We start from the raw sequence: 15,374 nt of genomic DNA on the forward strand, positions 1-15,374 counted from the left end.
CCGTGTGAGGAAACCTGCACGGTCCCAATAGAAACCCATATGGACATATAGGACCCTACACGGAAAGCCCCCTACATGGTACTATAGAAATCCATACGATCATGTAGAATTGTGATAGGGGGCATGGGGGTCTTCTCCAATATGGATGCTTTGATAAAGGCGCCAATTGACTTCAGGATGAAGAGAATTCCCCTTGTCGAAACCTTTGCAGCATTCGACATTGCTTGATCGACCGCTGTTTATCAGCCTTTGGTATTCAATACGCGGTGGGTAGTTTTGAACCTTGTGGGACAGAAAGTAAATTAATCCTTAATGACACCTCAGCCCCTGCAGCAAGTTTGACGGGCAAAAAGTTGAGGAAAAAAGGAAATCAGGCACCTCGTATTATATGTGAAAATTTGCGGTATACGAGGCATAGAGCTGAGCAAATAGAATTTTAAATAAACGGTAGAGAGAGAGAGAGAGAGGCCGTCGTTGGAGAGTGATGGGCCCTTCGCCAGTGCTACGGCCTGGCGCCCTGCCCCTACCAGCAGCGAGTGCACGAGTTAAAACGAGCTTCAACGGCGAAGAGGTTACAAGTTTAGGGCTCACTGGACGTGTATACATCGCAGTCACGGCCATCCGTCACTGCCCGAGGTAGCAGCGCATGAACACCAAGACGCCCTTCTAGTTCAACACGCCCCCCCACATACACCATCCCCAGGCCTCCCCCACCTCCAGGCCCTCTCTTCTCTGGTCTTCTCGTTTCGATCCTACTTCGTCGTCGTCTTCTTTCGGCAAGCGCTAGACTAGAGTTGCGCGAGACGCGACGGGACGCGTTGTTGTCGTCTCGACGCGAAAGTTTCATGAAAGAGCGGCTTCTCAGGAGCGGCAAGCGAACGTCTGGAGAAGTCTTGTCGCTGAACATCGCACACAAGCGGACATGCAGCCGCACGCAAAACGCGCATACGTCACACGCAACAGATACATGCATGCAGCTTAACACGTGGTTGCTGGCGCTCATACTACTACTACTACTACTACTACTGCTACTACTACTACTACTACTACTACTACTACTACTACTACTACTACTACTACTACTACTACTACTACTAACTGCCACTAATTACCACTACTGCTTAATTAGTAGCACTAAGTGGCACTATTGCTGCTGTAGCTGCAGCTGCTTGCATTCATATTTATTGATTCATTAATTAATAGCACTACATTAGCCATAGGGCATTATTGTAGCGGGGATCCAATACATGACAAAACAAAAAAAGACACAATGAAGCAATACAAAAATTTAACATTAGTGTCAGTAGCGCTTACACGACACGTGTCGGTCAAAGTATAAAGACACAATACAGGAGGTACACTGGGCGTAGTTTAACACTTTTGAATCATAACCTGCTTCAGGCAAACGTTGATATGACCCCGACCGGGTGAGGTGGGTCTTCACCGCAGGAATCAGGAAACGACGATGAATCCGGGCATAGTGAGGATGAAAAAGAGTAGAAAAGATTGTATTCACTTCATTGGTACATGGATTTGACTCTCATCTGAGTCTCGAGCGGTCTGTTTAACACGTGGGCCAGCGCGGCCTTATTAAATAACCCCTGGTGGTCATGTAGTCGGCTCCGTCTTCTTCCGGAGCCTGTAGAAGTAGTAGTTTTTCCGTCCATACTTTTGTTGTCCGCTTGTGAAGAGCGGGGGAGGGGGCGGGGCGCCTTCTTGCCCTTTGGTTTGTCTTCCTTCGTCTCCCCTTTTGTGTCAGCTTGTGGAAAGCGGCACGTTGTCTTGACGTTTGGTTCCTGCTTCTGTCATTTTGCGTCAGCTCGGGTAGAACGAGGGGGCGTCGATTCGGAGAAGAGGGCAATCACGTTGGCGTGGGGAAGCCAGTTTGGATGCTTCTCACACCTTACAGGTCGATCATAACAGCGTCGCTTGAGGAAAGCGGCAAACAACCCAATGGACGGCAAACGGCCATCCGTACGAGTGACAAAAGAGTAGTACTGTTACTCCAAAGTTCTCCATGCTGATACTACCATACTTGTTGCCATACGTTTACTACTCCTACCTAGTACTACTACATACTAATACTACTACTGCTGCTGTTTCTTACTAATACTACTCTTATTACTACTGCAACTATACGGCCGCTGCTCTTACTACACTATTACCACTGCTGTTCTTAAATGCACTGCTACTACTATCACCGAAATGTAATATTTCTATGACCACTGCTACTGCTACTGTTGCTACTGAACCATGGTCATATCATGACGCACGCCGTCGATAAGGGCTTCGGATTGATTTGCACCACCTGGGCTTCTTTAACGTGCACCCAATGCACTGCACACGGGCGTTTCTTCGCATCCCCCCCCCCCCCCCCCCCCGACTCCACCCCATCGAAATGCAGCCGACGCGACCGGGACTCGATCCGGCGCGCTCGGGCCTAGTAGCTCGAGCTGATTCCACATCTATACTGCTTCTGCTTACTATACTATAGTACTGCGCAAACTATGGCGGGTACGAGCGTGCGTACACCCATGAAGCAGACAGTGTTCCTTGACTCGCCGGCGTTGACGGCGTCCTCCTCGTTATACGAGGGCGCTCGTGCGGCAAGCGCAATGAAAGGACAGCGATGTTGTGCGCCCTCGGATCTGGGGAACGTTTCGTTTCCGCGCACGCGCGGGAACACCGGATGAACTCCTTCTGCAACGGAAGGGCGGGCTCTTTCCACTCCGCGTGGAGGTCCTTTCATTTTCTTCGAACGTGCTAGCGCAGGGAGCGTTTTCAGAAAGGGGCTCGTGTAGCATGCATTACGGCACGAGCAGGGAAAAGTATTGAGCGCGGAACGGGTCGGGAGGAGGGGGGAAGGTGTTGTAGGAGGGAGGGGACTGCATACGTGTGCAGCGACAGCACTTCTTTTTGCCAACGCGTAGCAGCAGTGGCTGCTGAGTGGCCTACCAGTCGTTACAGGCCCAAGCTTCGTGAGTAAAGCCTGAATTACGAGATCGAGTTCTCTTCGACATAGGAGAGGAAAATCGTTTCTTCTGGCTCACTGATCATGATTACAGTGGAGTTCGGTAAAAAGGCCTCATGACGATACATTTTCTGGAAGGCGCGGTAAAGCGTGGGCCATCGTTCACTCTAAATGCCTGTATAGGAATGTTTCGTTCCTTCTCTTTAAATATACATTCAAACTGAGGACTACGGAAAATCTGTTAGTGTTATCTGAATCTCGAGTTAACAGAAGTGACCCAGTGAAGGGAGTCTGAGTCAGAATTTACGGTTAGAAGTTAAGTCACCTTACAAGCACTTAGTATGCAGAAGCAGGTGTCATAGTTAAAGACTGTATCAGGACCTCCTGTACAAGAACAGTTATGATATTTAACGTCCCAAAGCAACAGTAGCATATAAGGTAGTATACAAGCAACAAGAAATTAACGTTAGCAGAACAAAATACAGAATTGATTAAAAACTGTAACAAGGTCAAGCATATTTTATGGTAAGAAGGACTGCATGGGAAGAAAATACCAGTAGTTTATTTACAAGAACAAAAACAAACAAAAAAGATGAAAAAGCGAAAGAAACGAACAAAAAGAACGTTTACAGTAAGCTTTCTAAAATTCCATCATTTAGGTTGCGTTCAAATATTCGTCACACGGATGTCAATGAATGAAACAGCATCGAGGAAAGGAGGCGGATGCACACAGGAAAAAGAATAATTTGGCCGTCTACAACTGATCGCCACTTCCACGACCCTCCTTGGCCACAGTTAGCCCTCGGGCCGCATAAGACTATACCATGCACTTCATCGTCATTTCCGCAGAACTTTCTAAAACGGTCAGTCGGAGACACACGGCATAGAGAAGGAGGAAGTTCCCAGGAATGGAACCGCGTTTGGGGAGCAAATTGAACCCCCCCACCCCCACCCACCCTCCGTCCCTCCCTCACTCTACGTCACATAATACCACGCACGCTCCTCCCGTGATTACGGCAATCTCGAGTCTTCATCTCTCTTCGCAGCGGCGCGCGCACATTTTAAGCCGCCTTTGAACTCGGCTCGCGTCCTATTTTACTCGTTTCCGCTCTTTGAAGTCTTAAAACGAGCCGTTATGGCCAAAGGCACGGGACTGCCGAGCTGGGACAGTGTAGGGTGGTTGCGTGGGTAGCGAACGCATAATCTCGTCTACGTCGTCCTTGTGGTAGCCGTCGCGCAAAAGAGCCTTCACGAATTCACGAAGGAAGCGATGACGCCTTCCCTCCCATCCACTCCTCGAAAGAAAGAGTGAAAAGAAACCGTTTGTAGGACTGAAAAATGATTCTACGCGGACGTGAAAAGAAGGGGAGGAAGATTTCCTGCGTTCCTCGCGTAGCTGGGGGTTGCAGACGACGACAGCGATTCTCAACGGGATCTGTCGTCTGCTTGCTCGGAGATTGAAATCGCGGTTTATTACGAGCTACTTTTCTATGATTTCGGACAAACCTGCGTAAGTCTTCCGAGGAGTAGAATGAGCGCCGCAGTGATGATGTCTGTGTTATGCGCGCACTGCGCTCTGGAAGACTAGAATGCCGGTTACTTTCTTTTCTGTTCTTTTATTTCTTTCTTGTTTCCGTCGTGCTTTGAGCGTGGGCGCCGTTTTTTCCGGTGGAGTCATCGTCTGCTTTTCGCTGTCCTGCAGTCGTCTGCGAGTTTCCATAAATGTGGACGAGGATTATATGACATCCCACGTTCCCGTTCTCTATTATCGCGAAGCGCGCTCGTTTCGCTCATTTATAATTCACCAAATGAAAAGTGCATTCGTGGTGTTTTGGAACTCCACTTGAAGGTATCGCGTAGTTCTACGAATGTTTCTTTCACTTCAGAGCCGTCGAACAGGGATATTACCGGACGTATAATTAAACGCATGAAGCAAGCAGACAAAGAAGTCCAGATAAAGCACAGGGAAAACAGATTATCTTGTTTTGCTGTAACGTTGAAATAGCAACGAATAGGGACGGCAAAGTGGACCAAAACAGCATTTCTCGCCGGTGGGAGTCGAACCCACGTGCGGCGCATTACACGTGTGTTGCTTTGCGAATTGAGCTACACCGCGGGTGACATCTTAGCACTGCAGTATATGTGTGTCTCCATGCGTGCACAAGGTTAACAGTGGAGAGTGCTAGGCAGCGCCACGTGCAACCATCATGGCGGATGTCAAACATCCTTGTAGCAGCAGGCGTCACATAGTAGGTGGGTTTAGGACGTGAGCTTAGTATGTGAGCTTAGGAGCAGCAAAATTCTTTCAAGCTCTATTATGTAATTGTTCACGTCATCTATGGTTCCCAAGAGAGCTATCATTTATTGGTGGGGGCTAAAATATGATACTACAACTCCGCGCCCCTTGTAACCGGATGGCGCATGGCCAAGGAGCGTTACTCGCCTGCAATGCTGCAGGCCCTGATTTGATTTCGCGTAGGATACTAATTGTTTCCTTTCTTTCTTATTGCGCGATAGTTGTATCGAGGCCAGACAGATACCAGAGCCAGATCGAAATTGGTGGGGGTGACCAAACAATGCTGCTGTACATTAGTGAAAAACAGTGTGGCGCGCTCGGAAACCAAACTTTCATTCATTTAACCCCGCGTCACATCGTTGGGCGATAGTGATTTGGCTTATACATTTGCCCATAGGAATTACACGTGTCACAGACACGTCATTGAAAATCATGTGACGCACGCAATCCTGCGCATTGAAGAAAATGATTGCACGTGCAAAAGCTCAAATTCTTTCTTTGTTAGCAACAAGGACGGCGTGCTAACACATTGGTCACGAAGTCGGGCAATCTCGGCTACCTCAATAATCTCCCGAACCACCGGGTCATTGCGTTCACGTTTTTTCTTCTGTTTCTTTTTTTTTTTTTTTTGTTTCCTCGCCGTTTGTCTAGTAACACACTGTAGGGCCACATGAGCGTTGCGAGTACCCCAGTAAACAAACAAAAGTGTTGGTTATTGCTCGCGGAAGTCAAAACCAATCTTTCCCTTTTCATTATTTTCGCGCCATAGCCTCAGCGCCTGCGGGTCTTTGTGGCCTTGCGGAGTTGTATCGCTTTGGCACTGCAGAGGCCGTTAAAAATTCTGGTTTATTTGGAATTCATAGTATACATGTAGCACTTCGTTACCGACAATCAGCCAACTATACTATTACCGCAGACGCCGTAAAAATCACTGACGTCACGCGCAGCTCACGCGGTAACTTGAGGCTGGCGTCGCCCCTCGCCTTTTCTTATAGGTGCCGTCCTATAAATGGCAACCACGACGTGTTTCCGGCTCCGCGATTGTTCCCGTTGCAAGCAGCGCCTCGAAAACGTGGCCTTCGAGATCTGTCACTCGAAGGCAACCGTCGCTGAGGCTTGGATTTGGACTGCACCTACTGCGTCACTTCCGGCTTGCCACACTTCCTCTCAAGGTAAGAGCGACCGTTATGTTATTGCGCAAGCGTAAATTTCCTACACTGCTTAATTCGATGTTCACCTTCGGCGTCCCTTTAATAACAACACGCCGATAACATGGTTACCTTTCTCGGCGATGTAAATACATAATTTCCAGACGCGTGACGCCAGAAAACGCACGAAAATCAATAATTAACTGGTGCTTCATTTACTGAAATCCTCTAACGAACCTTTCATTGATTGAATTACTGCGCGTATAAACTATCCCTGCCGAAGTTGTACACGCTTCGCTTCCTTCGTTGCGGTATTTGTTTTTACGTTCGTGTCTTTTTTTTTTCTCCTCTTTACCTGCCTAAATGTAGAATTTCTTTTTCCTCTTCCTTATCTTTTTTTTTGTCCCGCTCTCGTGCAATACTCATTCGGAAGGCTGTGATGGGTGCAAATAAATTGAAGAATTAACCAATGGCACGTGTAGTGAACGCAGAATAGCGAGAGGCGCACTTCATCTGAAAGTAAACAAATGAATGCACAGAGTCGCAAATCCTCGGAACTTTTTTCCTTCACAGAACCACTCATGTATGCGAAAATGTCACCAAGTGTGTGCCGTCACACAAACGTAATTCGCATCGACGTATGCGCGGGGATATCATTTAAAAAAAAAGGAATCTTGTTAGTAGATCGCTCTAAAAAAAGAAGAAAAAGTTTGGCTTTCGCCTTGTATGCATGAAATGAACCTATAAATACTAAAAGTCCCAATACAATACGCGGCAATACACAATAGAATCATTTTTTATTGCCTGACTTTTTTATGCTGCATAGCTGGAAACAAAAGTCCTGACACAGAATAACTAGGATTAGAATAGTTAGAATATAGCGCAAAGCGAATATCACGACATCCCAGCTTACAAATAACTTTTCTTCTTAAATCGTAAGCTTTTTTTTTTTTTTTTTTGAGATCCCACGTTTGAAGTTCGCTTTGGTGTCGAACCCGCAAGGCGTTTCGCACTAATTTCCCAACCGCTTTTATAGAGGCGCTGACAACCCATCTTTATGGTACTCATTTCTTTACTGCAATGAAAAGCCTACCGGTCAGAGTGACGAATGATGAAGTGGTAACGCGGAAAACGCCGCGGAACGTTTCTTTTTTATCTGAATTTGTTCGTTCTGCAGTGAGCGTTTAGTCATTCACTGGAAACATGCTGAAAACAGTGATAGTTGAACGCGATAGCGATTATACGCCGGCATTGGTGAGAGGCAGACGACAAGCGCGATCGTAGAGATGGGAGAAAGTATTGTGTTTACGAATCCGATTTTCCTACGATTCGTGTTTTCCGAAGTTTTAAATTATTTATACAATAATAGCTTCGCGGTTTCCTGTCCCACATCTATCGTCATTAACGTGTCAAGGTTCTATTTTTTTTCTTTCCTTTTTTAGTCGAGCCAAGCCAAGTTCTCTAAAATGAAACGACGCTTTTACACGTGATACGCAGTTCAGCGCGTTACCGTAACCACGCGTGCTCTTCGGAGTTCTGTAGTATGTCGTCTCTCGAAGAGCGAGCTGGAACGAATTATTTTATTTAGCTTTCGCGCATGCTCAGAATTTCGCGCGCGTACAACAGCAATCATGCCCGCCGCCATGCGATGAGTGACGCCAGCGCCGCTCGTTAGCGTTTTTTTTTTTCTACTTCGTACTACGCGCGCACAGTAAAGCTCAAAGGCCTAAAAATATACGATTTGCAATCGTAAGCTAATAAGTATTCGGTTCTTAATAACATAGGATGTACGTTGCAGCAATCCCATACGCTGCATCTGAGGTACGAAGGCTTCATCACCAGTCCGCGCCACTTGCTGTTCTTTTTTTTTTTTTGTAATTTTCTCTGCCAACTACATTATAATCCGTACTTAAGTCGCGAACAGTGTGCCGGATTCTGTCACTATAAATCACGGCGAGTTCATTTCCATCAAAGTCTCGCAACACACTCTCGACAGTTGTCGGTCCCTTTAAGCTGCACGTTTTCCGACCTACTGCTCGAGCACCAAAATCAGGGGTCTTACGCTCCTGCGAATTGAGAATCAATCGCACGTGTTAGGCAGAACGCGGATGTAATTGCAGCTTAACTTCAATCCGGCCTAAGCACTGGCTTTATATTGCCGAGTGGCCCCGTAGAAAATTAGGCCGCGCGTGAAAGCCAGGTCAAGGATTACAGAAAGCTTACGGCTTTGGGACAGCTTACGGCCGCTGGAACAGTTATCGGCTCTTACAGCTGATCGTGCGCACGGAGTCCCAACGGATTACCGCAACGTATTCAAAAAGAGGTCCAGAATGACTTCGCCAAGCAATGCGGATGAGCTTGCCTCTAGAAAAAACTTATTTTAAACAAAAGAAAAGACAAAGAAATTACCCTCCACGTTTACGGTTTAAAAACTGGGAGACGGTGCGGCTAGACGAGCACAGAGCACATGGGCGTCACTTAAACCCAGGAATTTCGGATATTGCCCCTGCGGCTGTCTGTGGACCGTCACCGTCGGGTGCTAGCGTAACTCAATGGGCAGCATTAAAAAAAAAAAAACGATATTTCAAGAGGACGTCCGAATTTCAACAAATTTCAGTTGGAAACGTCGAGTTGGTACGCCCTTGTTTTAACAAACGCATTTACTGCAGTCATTAGCGAATTTTCCCCTGCGTTATAGTAATTCTTGTTGTACTTCCCGACGGAAACACTGCCATAGGACGTTACGACTAAGCGCCGTAAGACGCATGTTAATAAATGGCAAGTTAGTAAAACGCAAAACTCCGTTCTTGCTTATGGAAAGTTGTTGACATTCGACTGGTTTTTCTGAAATATAACCTTCTTTTTTTCTTATTATTGCTGTCGATTGAATTATAATGCTGCACGGCGGTTGAGTTCGGCAGATTGGTGCAGGGGCAGTGTACGAAATTCCTGGACGCGAGCGCCACCGGTCTGCGTCTTCCCACGCTGCCTCGCTCTTCTGAGGACGCGTTCAACGCCAGCTATCCGAACGTCGCGCAGCACATATCGGAGAGCTTTAGAATGTCCGTAAACGGTATTGACCCCTTGATAAGACGCACACGGCAGTAGCAACGCTGGTATATATCGACATATTGTAAAGCTTTCCCAACCGTGACGCGTTAGGAATGTTCTTGCGTTACGCAGTGTTCCCTTAGAATTAAAAGTTAAGGAACGCCTGTGTGTTACCAATGGTGCCGTTTGCGACACTTTTCATCCCTAAGTGAAATATGGTTGGGCCACTACGAGAAGAGTTTTGCGTTCACTTTCTAGTTAAACTTCGGGTCACAAGATGACACCACCAGTGTTGATACTGCTACGAACGGCTACTGTAACCCGCTATACTACAAAAAGTAAATTCGTTTAGGGAGAGGCCAGAACTCTGTTACGTACAGTATGCCACGGTAGTTCACGGTTCACGGCTTCCATGTGAAATGTGAAGTTCTGCTCTGTTAAGGCGAAACGCTCCCAATTTAATGGATCGCTGTGTCGGGCGCGAAACATACTGAATTTAAGCTATTGACTTTAACGGTACCATCAGTTAGCGATAATCTTGTAAACATTAAACACGCGGACAATATTCTGCGGCAATGAAAGGATAGCAACGGAGGCAAAGATCGTCTAGTAACAGTGTTCCTAGAAAATGGTTTCAAATTCTCATTCGTGTTAGTTTAAGCTAGGGAGCGGCAAACAAACAGCTTACTTACGTCGGCGCATATATTAATGTAAAGCAATGTACACGACTCTCTTAAATTTGACTGATGTTTTCGCTCTTCTGTTAGGTGTTACGGCAAATGTGAAAACTTCGAAATTGGAAGCTACGCGTATTCAATATATGCTCCAATAAACCGAATTTGCTGTCCTTCTATACGGGACTACTTGGCGCGGTAACACATCTACAGAAGACCCGCCCCTTTAGCGCTCGCCTCCTTGCCACAAAGAATCATCTGTGAGTATAACTGAACAGCTAGTTTATAGTTATCCTAACAGATACATCAGTACTTGTGAGCCCTGCTGTCGATCGTAGTGGTCCATCTTCTTTCGGTCTAGGATGGAAAGAGAACACATGAGAAGGCAGGGGAATGTCGAGAGCGTTTACTGAAAGTTGTGTTTAGTGACGCGGGCATGAAGATGCTTGTTAGATGTGTACGAACATGTTAATTGCTAGCAAGCATGCACGCCAAGACACTGTGTGCTTGCTGCGTGGCTGTGTCCTCAGGTCTTGAGCGGCTAGAGCGGAACACTTCCGAGTGAGTCAAGTTCCTAGACACAGTCGCCTCTTTCACTTTGTACTGGTGAGCGTTTAGTAATTGTTCCAACGCGTGTGTAGAACTGCGGTTCAGTTGGCAAGATCCAAAGCATGTTGCTTATGAAATTCCTTGCGCTCTACAATGACTAGCGACCACAAACAAGTGTTGCTTGAAGGAAACACATGCGATATGTCATCAGCAATATACTGTGTTTGGAAACTTTCCCACCGACTTGAGTAGTGTGTGGGTTGACGGCTTGTACACGTGATGGTTCGGTCACTCCAGTTTCCGCAGCCGCTTTGCTCAGAGATGCCCTAAGGTGACGAAGTGGCAAAAGTGACGGTAAACAAAGCACGTGGATCGAAGAAGGACGCTGGCAAAATAACGGCAGTTCTTGGACGCTAGTCTAAACCGCCTTTCAATCACTCTTTTTTGTCCGAGGCAGCCGCGCAGAGCACAAAGTTTGTCCACATCTTTGTGCCTGAAGGACTAACTTTTCAGCGCTGAACACTCCCCAGTCACTCCCCTTCAGTCAAGGTCGAACACATTCACTCAAGATGAAATGATGCCACATGGACTTGACACGGCGTTCACTTGTATGGGATGGAGCGAGCCACGAGACCGTGAATTCAGCTTGCGTGTCTGCGTCTGCGCAAAGTGTTTATTCTCGCGGAGCCAATGATAATGATTTGAGAACGACAATATCTAAATCCCGGGAGTTGACAGAACACAGACAGTTCCACATGGGGATCTAAGTGATGCTATGGGGACAGCAAGCACGTTTAAATGTGCCGCTGCATGAAAGCGCCTAACGCTGCAGTCTCGTGAAGCCTAAAGCCTAATCTCGAAGCAGTGCAAACAGCCTGTTAAATAATCGGAATAGACTGACGGGAATGGTCTTTCGATGCGGTTTTGGGTTTTGAGCACGCCAATTTTCAAAAGAAAAGGAGCCATGGAGGCACAGTCAACAGCAAAAGTTTGCGGGATGCGCGAGCGCGTGGCAAAGCGAGCCTCCTCGCCGTCTAGCGGTGAACCCCTAGTGTCGAGACCGACGCCTGCACGCATGTGCGTCCCTCCGAGACTGCAAGAGTGCATGTTTCCGCGCTTCCGCTTTGCGCGCCGGCGATATCCGAATGTAGCCGCGAGGTAGGCCTCTTGCGATATGCGCCGTGGCGGCTTCGACATGCAGAACTTCGTTTATACAACGGAAATCAATTGTCCATTTTCGTCTTGCCGGTCTCCTTCTATAGAGCGCGTCTTCTGCCACTCTCTTCTGCGGTAGAACGCACCGTTCGTAAACAGAAAGAAACAACGAAGATTTGCCACGAGAAGGTGCAGCCCAGGAAAAAAAAAAAAAAAAAAAAAAAAACTTTTTCCGTTCGCCACCGGGCCGGCCCTATGCGTCAGGGCTCGTGACTCGAGAAAAAGCGGCCGCAGTGGCGCCCGCAAGTTCACGCTTCTTAACACGTTTCACACAGTTTCGCCCATCGAAGCAGCCACAGCTCGTATAGCAAGAGGGCTACTTCGCGGCTACATTCGTATATCGCCGGCGCGAAAGGAGGAAGCACGGAAACATGCACGCTTGCAGTCTCGGAGGGACGCGCATGCGTGCAGGCGTCGGTCTCGACACCAGGAGTTCACCACTAGAAGGGGAGGAGGGTCGCTTTGCCACGCGCTCGCGCATCCCGCAAACTTTTGCTGTTGACTGTACAGGAAAGAATACGGCGGTTGGTGCCAAACGTTGAGTCGGCACTCTGTCCCGTTCTTTCTCGGTACCCATTATTTGTAAAACTAATGCATTATAAACCTGGAACGTTCATGCCTGGATTTGCGGCGACCGAAACTTCACCGAAAAGTCACGGAAAAAAAAGGACACCAGCTGAACTCGCGCTACCTCGTGGCTCACTGCATCGCGAATACAAGGACAGAACAGGCGCTACTCGACCGTCAACTTCTGCGGCGTGTTTTCGCCGTCCTGCTTCGTCTCGAACACCTGCCGCGCCCTCTGGTACTCTTCCTTGTCGCCCCAGATCGACGCGGCGTAGGAGTTCAGCGGGCTGGCCACGTTGGGCTCGCCGAGCAGCGACTGGATCGAGAGTAGCACCGTCCGGACGTCCAGCAGCGCCGACCAGTGGTGCTGCAGGATGTCGACGCAGATGTTGCCCTGGGTGCGAGATTGCCGATAAATTGCATACTGATAGTACAGTACTGTGTAGACCAGAAACTTGGCCATATACCGCGACTCAGAATGGGCTGAAACGAGAGGGCGACTTTAACTGTTTCTTTTTCTTTCGGGAAGACATCTCGACCTGTATTCCGGTTTATACGGTAGCTTCCTCCCCCCCCCCCCCCCCCCAGAAAAAACTTATCAATAACATAAATGTCCGCCTCTTCGTATAATCCAGATCAAGGACAAAAATTATGTTATCTAGCACAGGCGAATTCTAAAAATTCTCTAAAGCTTAAAAATGATCACCCCGTATGTTGCACGAAAATAACACAGTAAGTAGGCTTACGCTTGCCTCTGGGTAGAAGCGCTGACGTACTACAATCGTGCCGCCACCTTACGGCGAGGCCGCTAGACTCGAATTTCGTCATCCCACCGTTCCAGTCCCAGCGACGGCTCCTTCCGATTAACCGAACGCAATCTCGAAGGCTACGCATTTGGTGGTAGCATTCACCGGAAGCAATTGCGGCAGCCGGAAAACGTCACGACCACCGTCGCGTAGATGTAGCCTATACGTGCGGGGCTCGAAGCAAAAGACGAGAAAACAGGGAATACGCAACAACACCATACGAACAACACGAGCAAGACCGGTCAGCATACCTGGCAGTCCACGTTCGGGTGGAAGCACGGCGTCTGGAACAACACTTGGGGGCTGCTGTACGGATAGTCGCTGGGGAAGGCCAGCCTCAGCTTGTAGACCGCGTTCTCGAACACTGTGCCCGGCGGACCCTCGATGGTGGCGATCCAGTAGAAGAGGTTGTCGCTCTCGGGAAAGGCCGAGATGCCCTTGTCGCCGGACGTCATCAGAGTCATTAGCTCCTGCTGCAGCCTCTTGGCGGCCGAACGGCGCCCGGTGGCCTGGTCGCTGGTCTGCGGCCGCCCGCTGTCCGAGCGAACAAAAGCCGGGTCGACGTTTTCGGTAGCCATTTCGAGAAAAGGAGACGCGATTCTCGAAATTTGCTGCCCGCAGTCGGTTGGCTTTGGTTGGGTTTGTTAGGCCCCGCCCCGTATTTGACACGTACCCACTGCGGGAGATCGCCACGCGATTGGGCGGCGGAAAAGAAATAAAGACGAAGAAAAAGGACGTGGTGGTGATAGCGGATAAAAAGCTGGGGGAAAAAAAAGATGGGGTGCTTGAAAACAGACAATGTAGCGTATTTATGAGGCCAGGCGGATTACAGTATGACATTGTTTTTTCACAATAGGACACGATGCACTGTGCAAGGGTGAGTGGTGAAGCCAATACCACCTAGATTGCACAAGGCCTGCTTACGCCCATCCATGACGTCACGCTACCTGGCCCGAAATTTCCATTGGCAAGCTGGCGTGATGAAAGCGGTGACGTCAAAATCACTGTTGTCTACTCGGGTGCATCCCCAATAGGTTCCATGGCCGTAGGGCCAAGTAACATGACGTCATCGATCGGAGTGAAAAGGCCTTGTGGTATCTAGGTGGTGTTGGTGAAGCGCGTCGATCGCTTCACGCAGTGAAGCGATCTGATACACCCACCGGAGTGGGTGTATCAGATTCCACTCAGCTCTGGAAGAACCTGCATTGGGCAAAGTGGCCACGGTGCGTCAACGACGGAGTTGGGAAACACGCAGACTGTTTAAAGAGGGATTTGAGTGCGCATCTTGCTGCTCTGTAAACCGCGTCTTCCTGACGTGCGTGTATTTTGGCCAGAAGTAAAAAAATAAAAGTGCGCGGGGTGAACTGTTAGCAGCATTTCATATTCAAATCGACGGTCCAGCTTGTTGTGTTAGCCGTACCTCAGTGTCGTTATATAATGCGGAAACGAGATTGCTTAGTCCTTGCCGCTGAAGGCTCTCGTATTGCCCTTTGTTGTCCCTGGTTATCACGTGTTTGCGAAGTTTATACGCATGTGGCAAGCTTCGCTTCTGAGTAGACTTATGTAAGTGCATAGTCTCTTTCTGTCTGCGTTTTGCTATCGCGCCTTATTTTTCTTTCATTTTCTTGATTTTTGCGCTACAGAAATCATCTCGTATAGTAAACGCTATCTCGCTGAAGAAATTATTTTAGATTACAGTGCCTATAAGAAATTTAGAAAAAAGGAAGGTAAGGTCTGCTGAACAATACGGGGAGCGAAGGTCAGCAGTTCTCGCCCATTCTTTTTTAAGTACACCAAGAATTTATAATTCTCGTAATAGTAACCGGGCGCAAAATCATAAAAGAAAAAAAAACGAAAGAAAAATAAACATGGTAAGCGCTTGGTATATTAAGCGAAATCGGGTACGTCATAAAAAAGTAAATCATTGTTGTAACTAATACCCAAAGCAGCGGCTTCGAGATTTAAAGCGGAAGAATGCGAGTCAGTCTAAGGTGGCATGGTGGTGCATCAATTCTTCAAGTTTTCTTATCTCAGGTTTGGCGCAATTGACAGCTTTAATTTATCTCTATTAAGAATAATTCGGAGCTTCTTAGACTG

At 47.9% G+C, this 15,374-nt stretch overlaps 1 protein-coding gene and 1 long non-coding RNA gene across 2 annotated transcripts in view; one reads left to right on the top strand and one right to left on the bottom strand.

Annotated features, from left to right (window-relative positions):
* The window catches only part of LOC140214279 (uncharacterized), a 117,053-nt gene that overhangs the window by 40,910 nt on the left and 60,769 nt on the right, over window positions 1-15,374 (top strand). Inside the window, exon 2 of the long non-coding RNA XR_011891262.1 lies at window positions 6,263-6,439. This is a non-coding gene — a long non-coding RNA (uncharacterized lncRNA). The remainder of the gene's footprint in view (window positions 1-6,262; window positions 6,440-15,374) is intronic.
* LOC126517377 (ubiquitin-conjugating enzyme E2 C-like) lies at window positions 10,532-14,038 on the bottom strand. The gene is made up of 2 exons (XM_050167089.3): window positions 13,529-14,038; window positions 10,532-12,865 (listed from the first exon to the last, which is right to left on the bottom strand). Exons 1-2 carry the CDS (start codon window positions 13,853-13,855, stop codon window positions 12,638-12,640), a joined length of 555 nt encoding a protein of 184 aa, XP_050023046.2. The 5' UTR covers window positions 13,856-14,038; the 3' UTR covers window positions 10,532-12,637.

This window comes from Dermacentor andersoni, chromosome 11 (assembly GCF_023375885.2).
Source record: "Dermacentor andersoni chromosome 11, qqDerAnde1_hic_scaffold, whole genome shotgun sequence".
Classification (NCBI taxonomy): Eukaryota; Metazoa; Arthropoda; class Arachnida; order Ixodida; family Ixodidae; genus Dermacentor; species Dermacentor andersoni.

Bases quoted from the DNA above. Each gene is read 5' to 3' on its own strand.
- LOC126517377 (XM_050167089.3), bottom strand. From the start codon at position 13,855: ATGGCTACCGAAAACGTCGACCCGGCTTTTGTTCGCTCGGACAGCGGG. The intron at 12,866-13,528 runs GTATGCTGACCG...TCTCGCACCCAG, and splicing joins ACCCGAACGTGGACTGCCAG to GGCAACATCTGCGTCGACAT.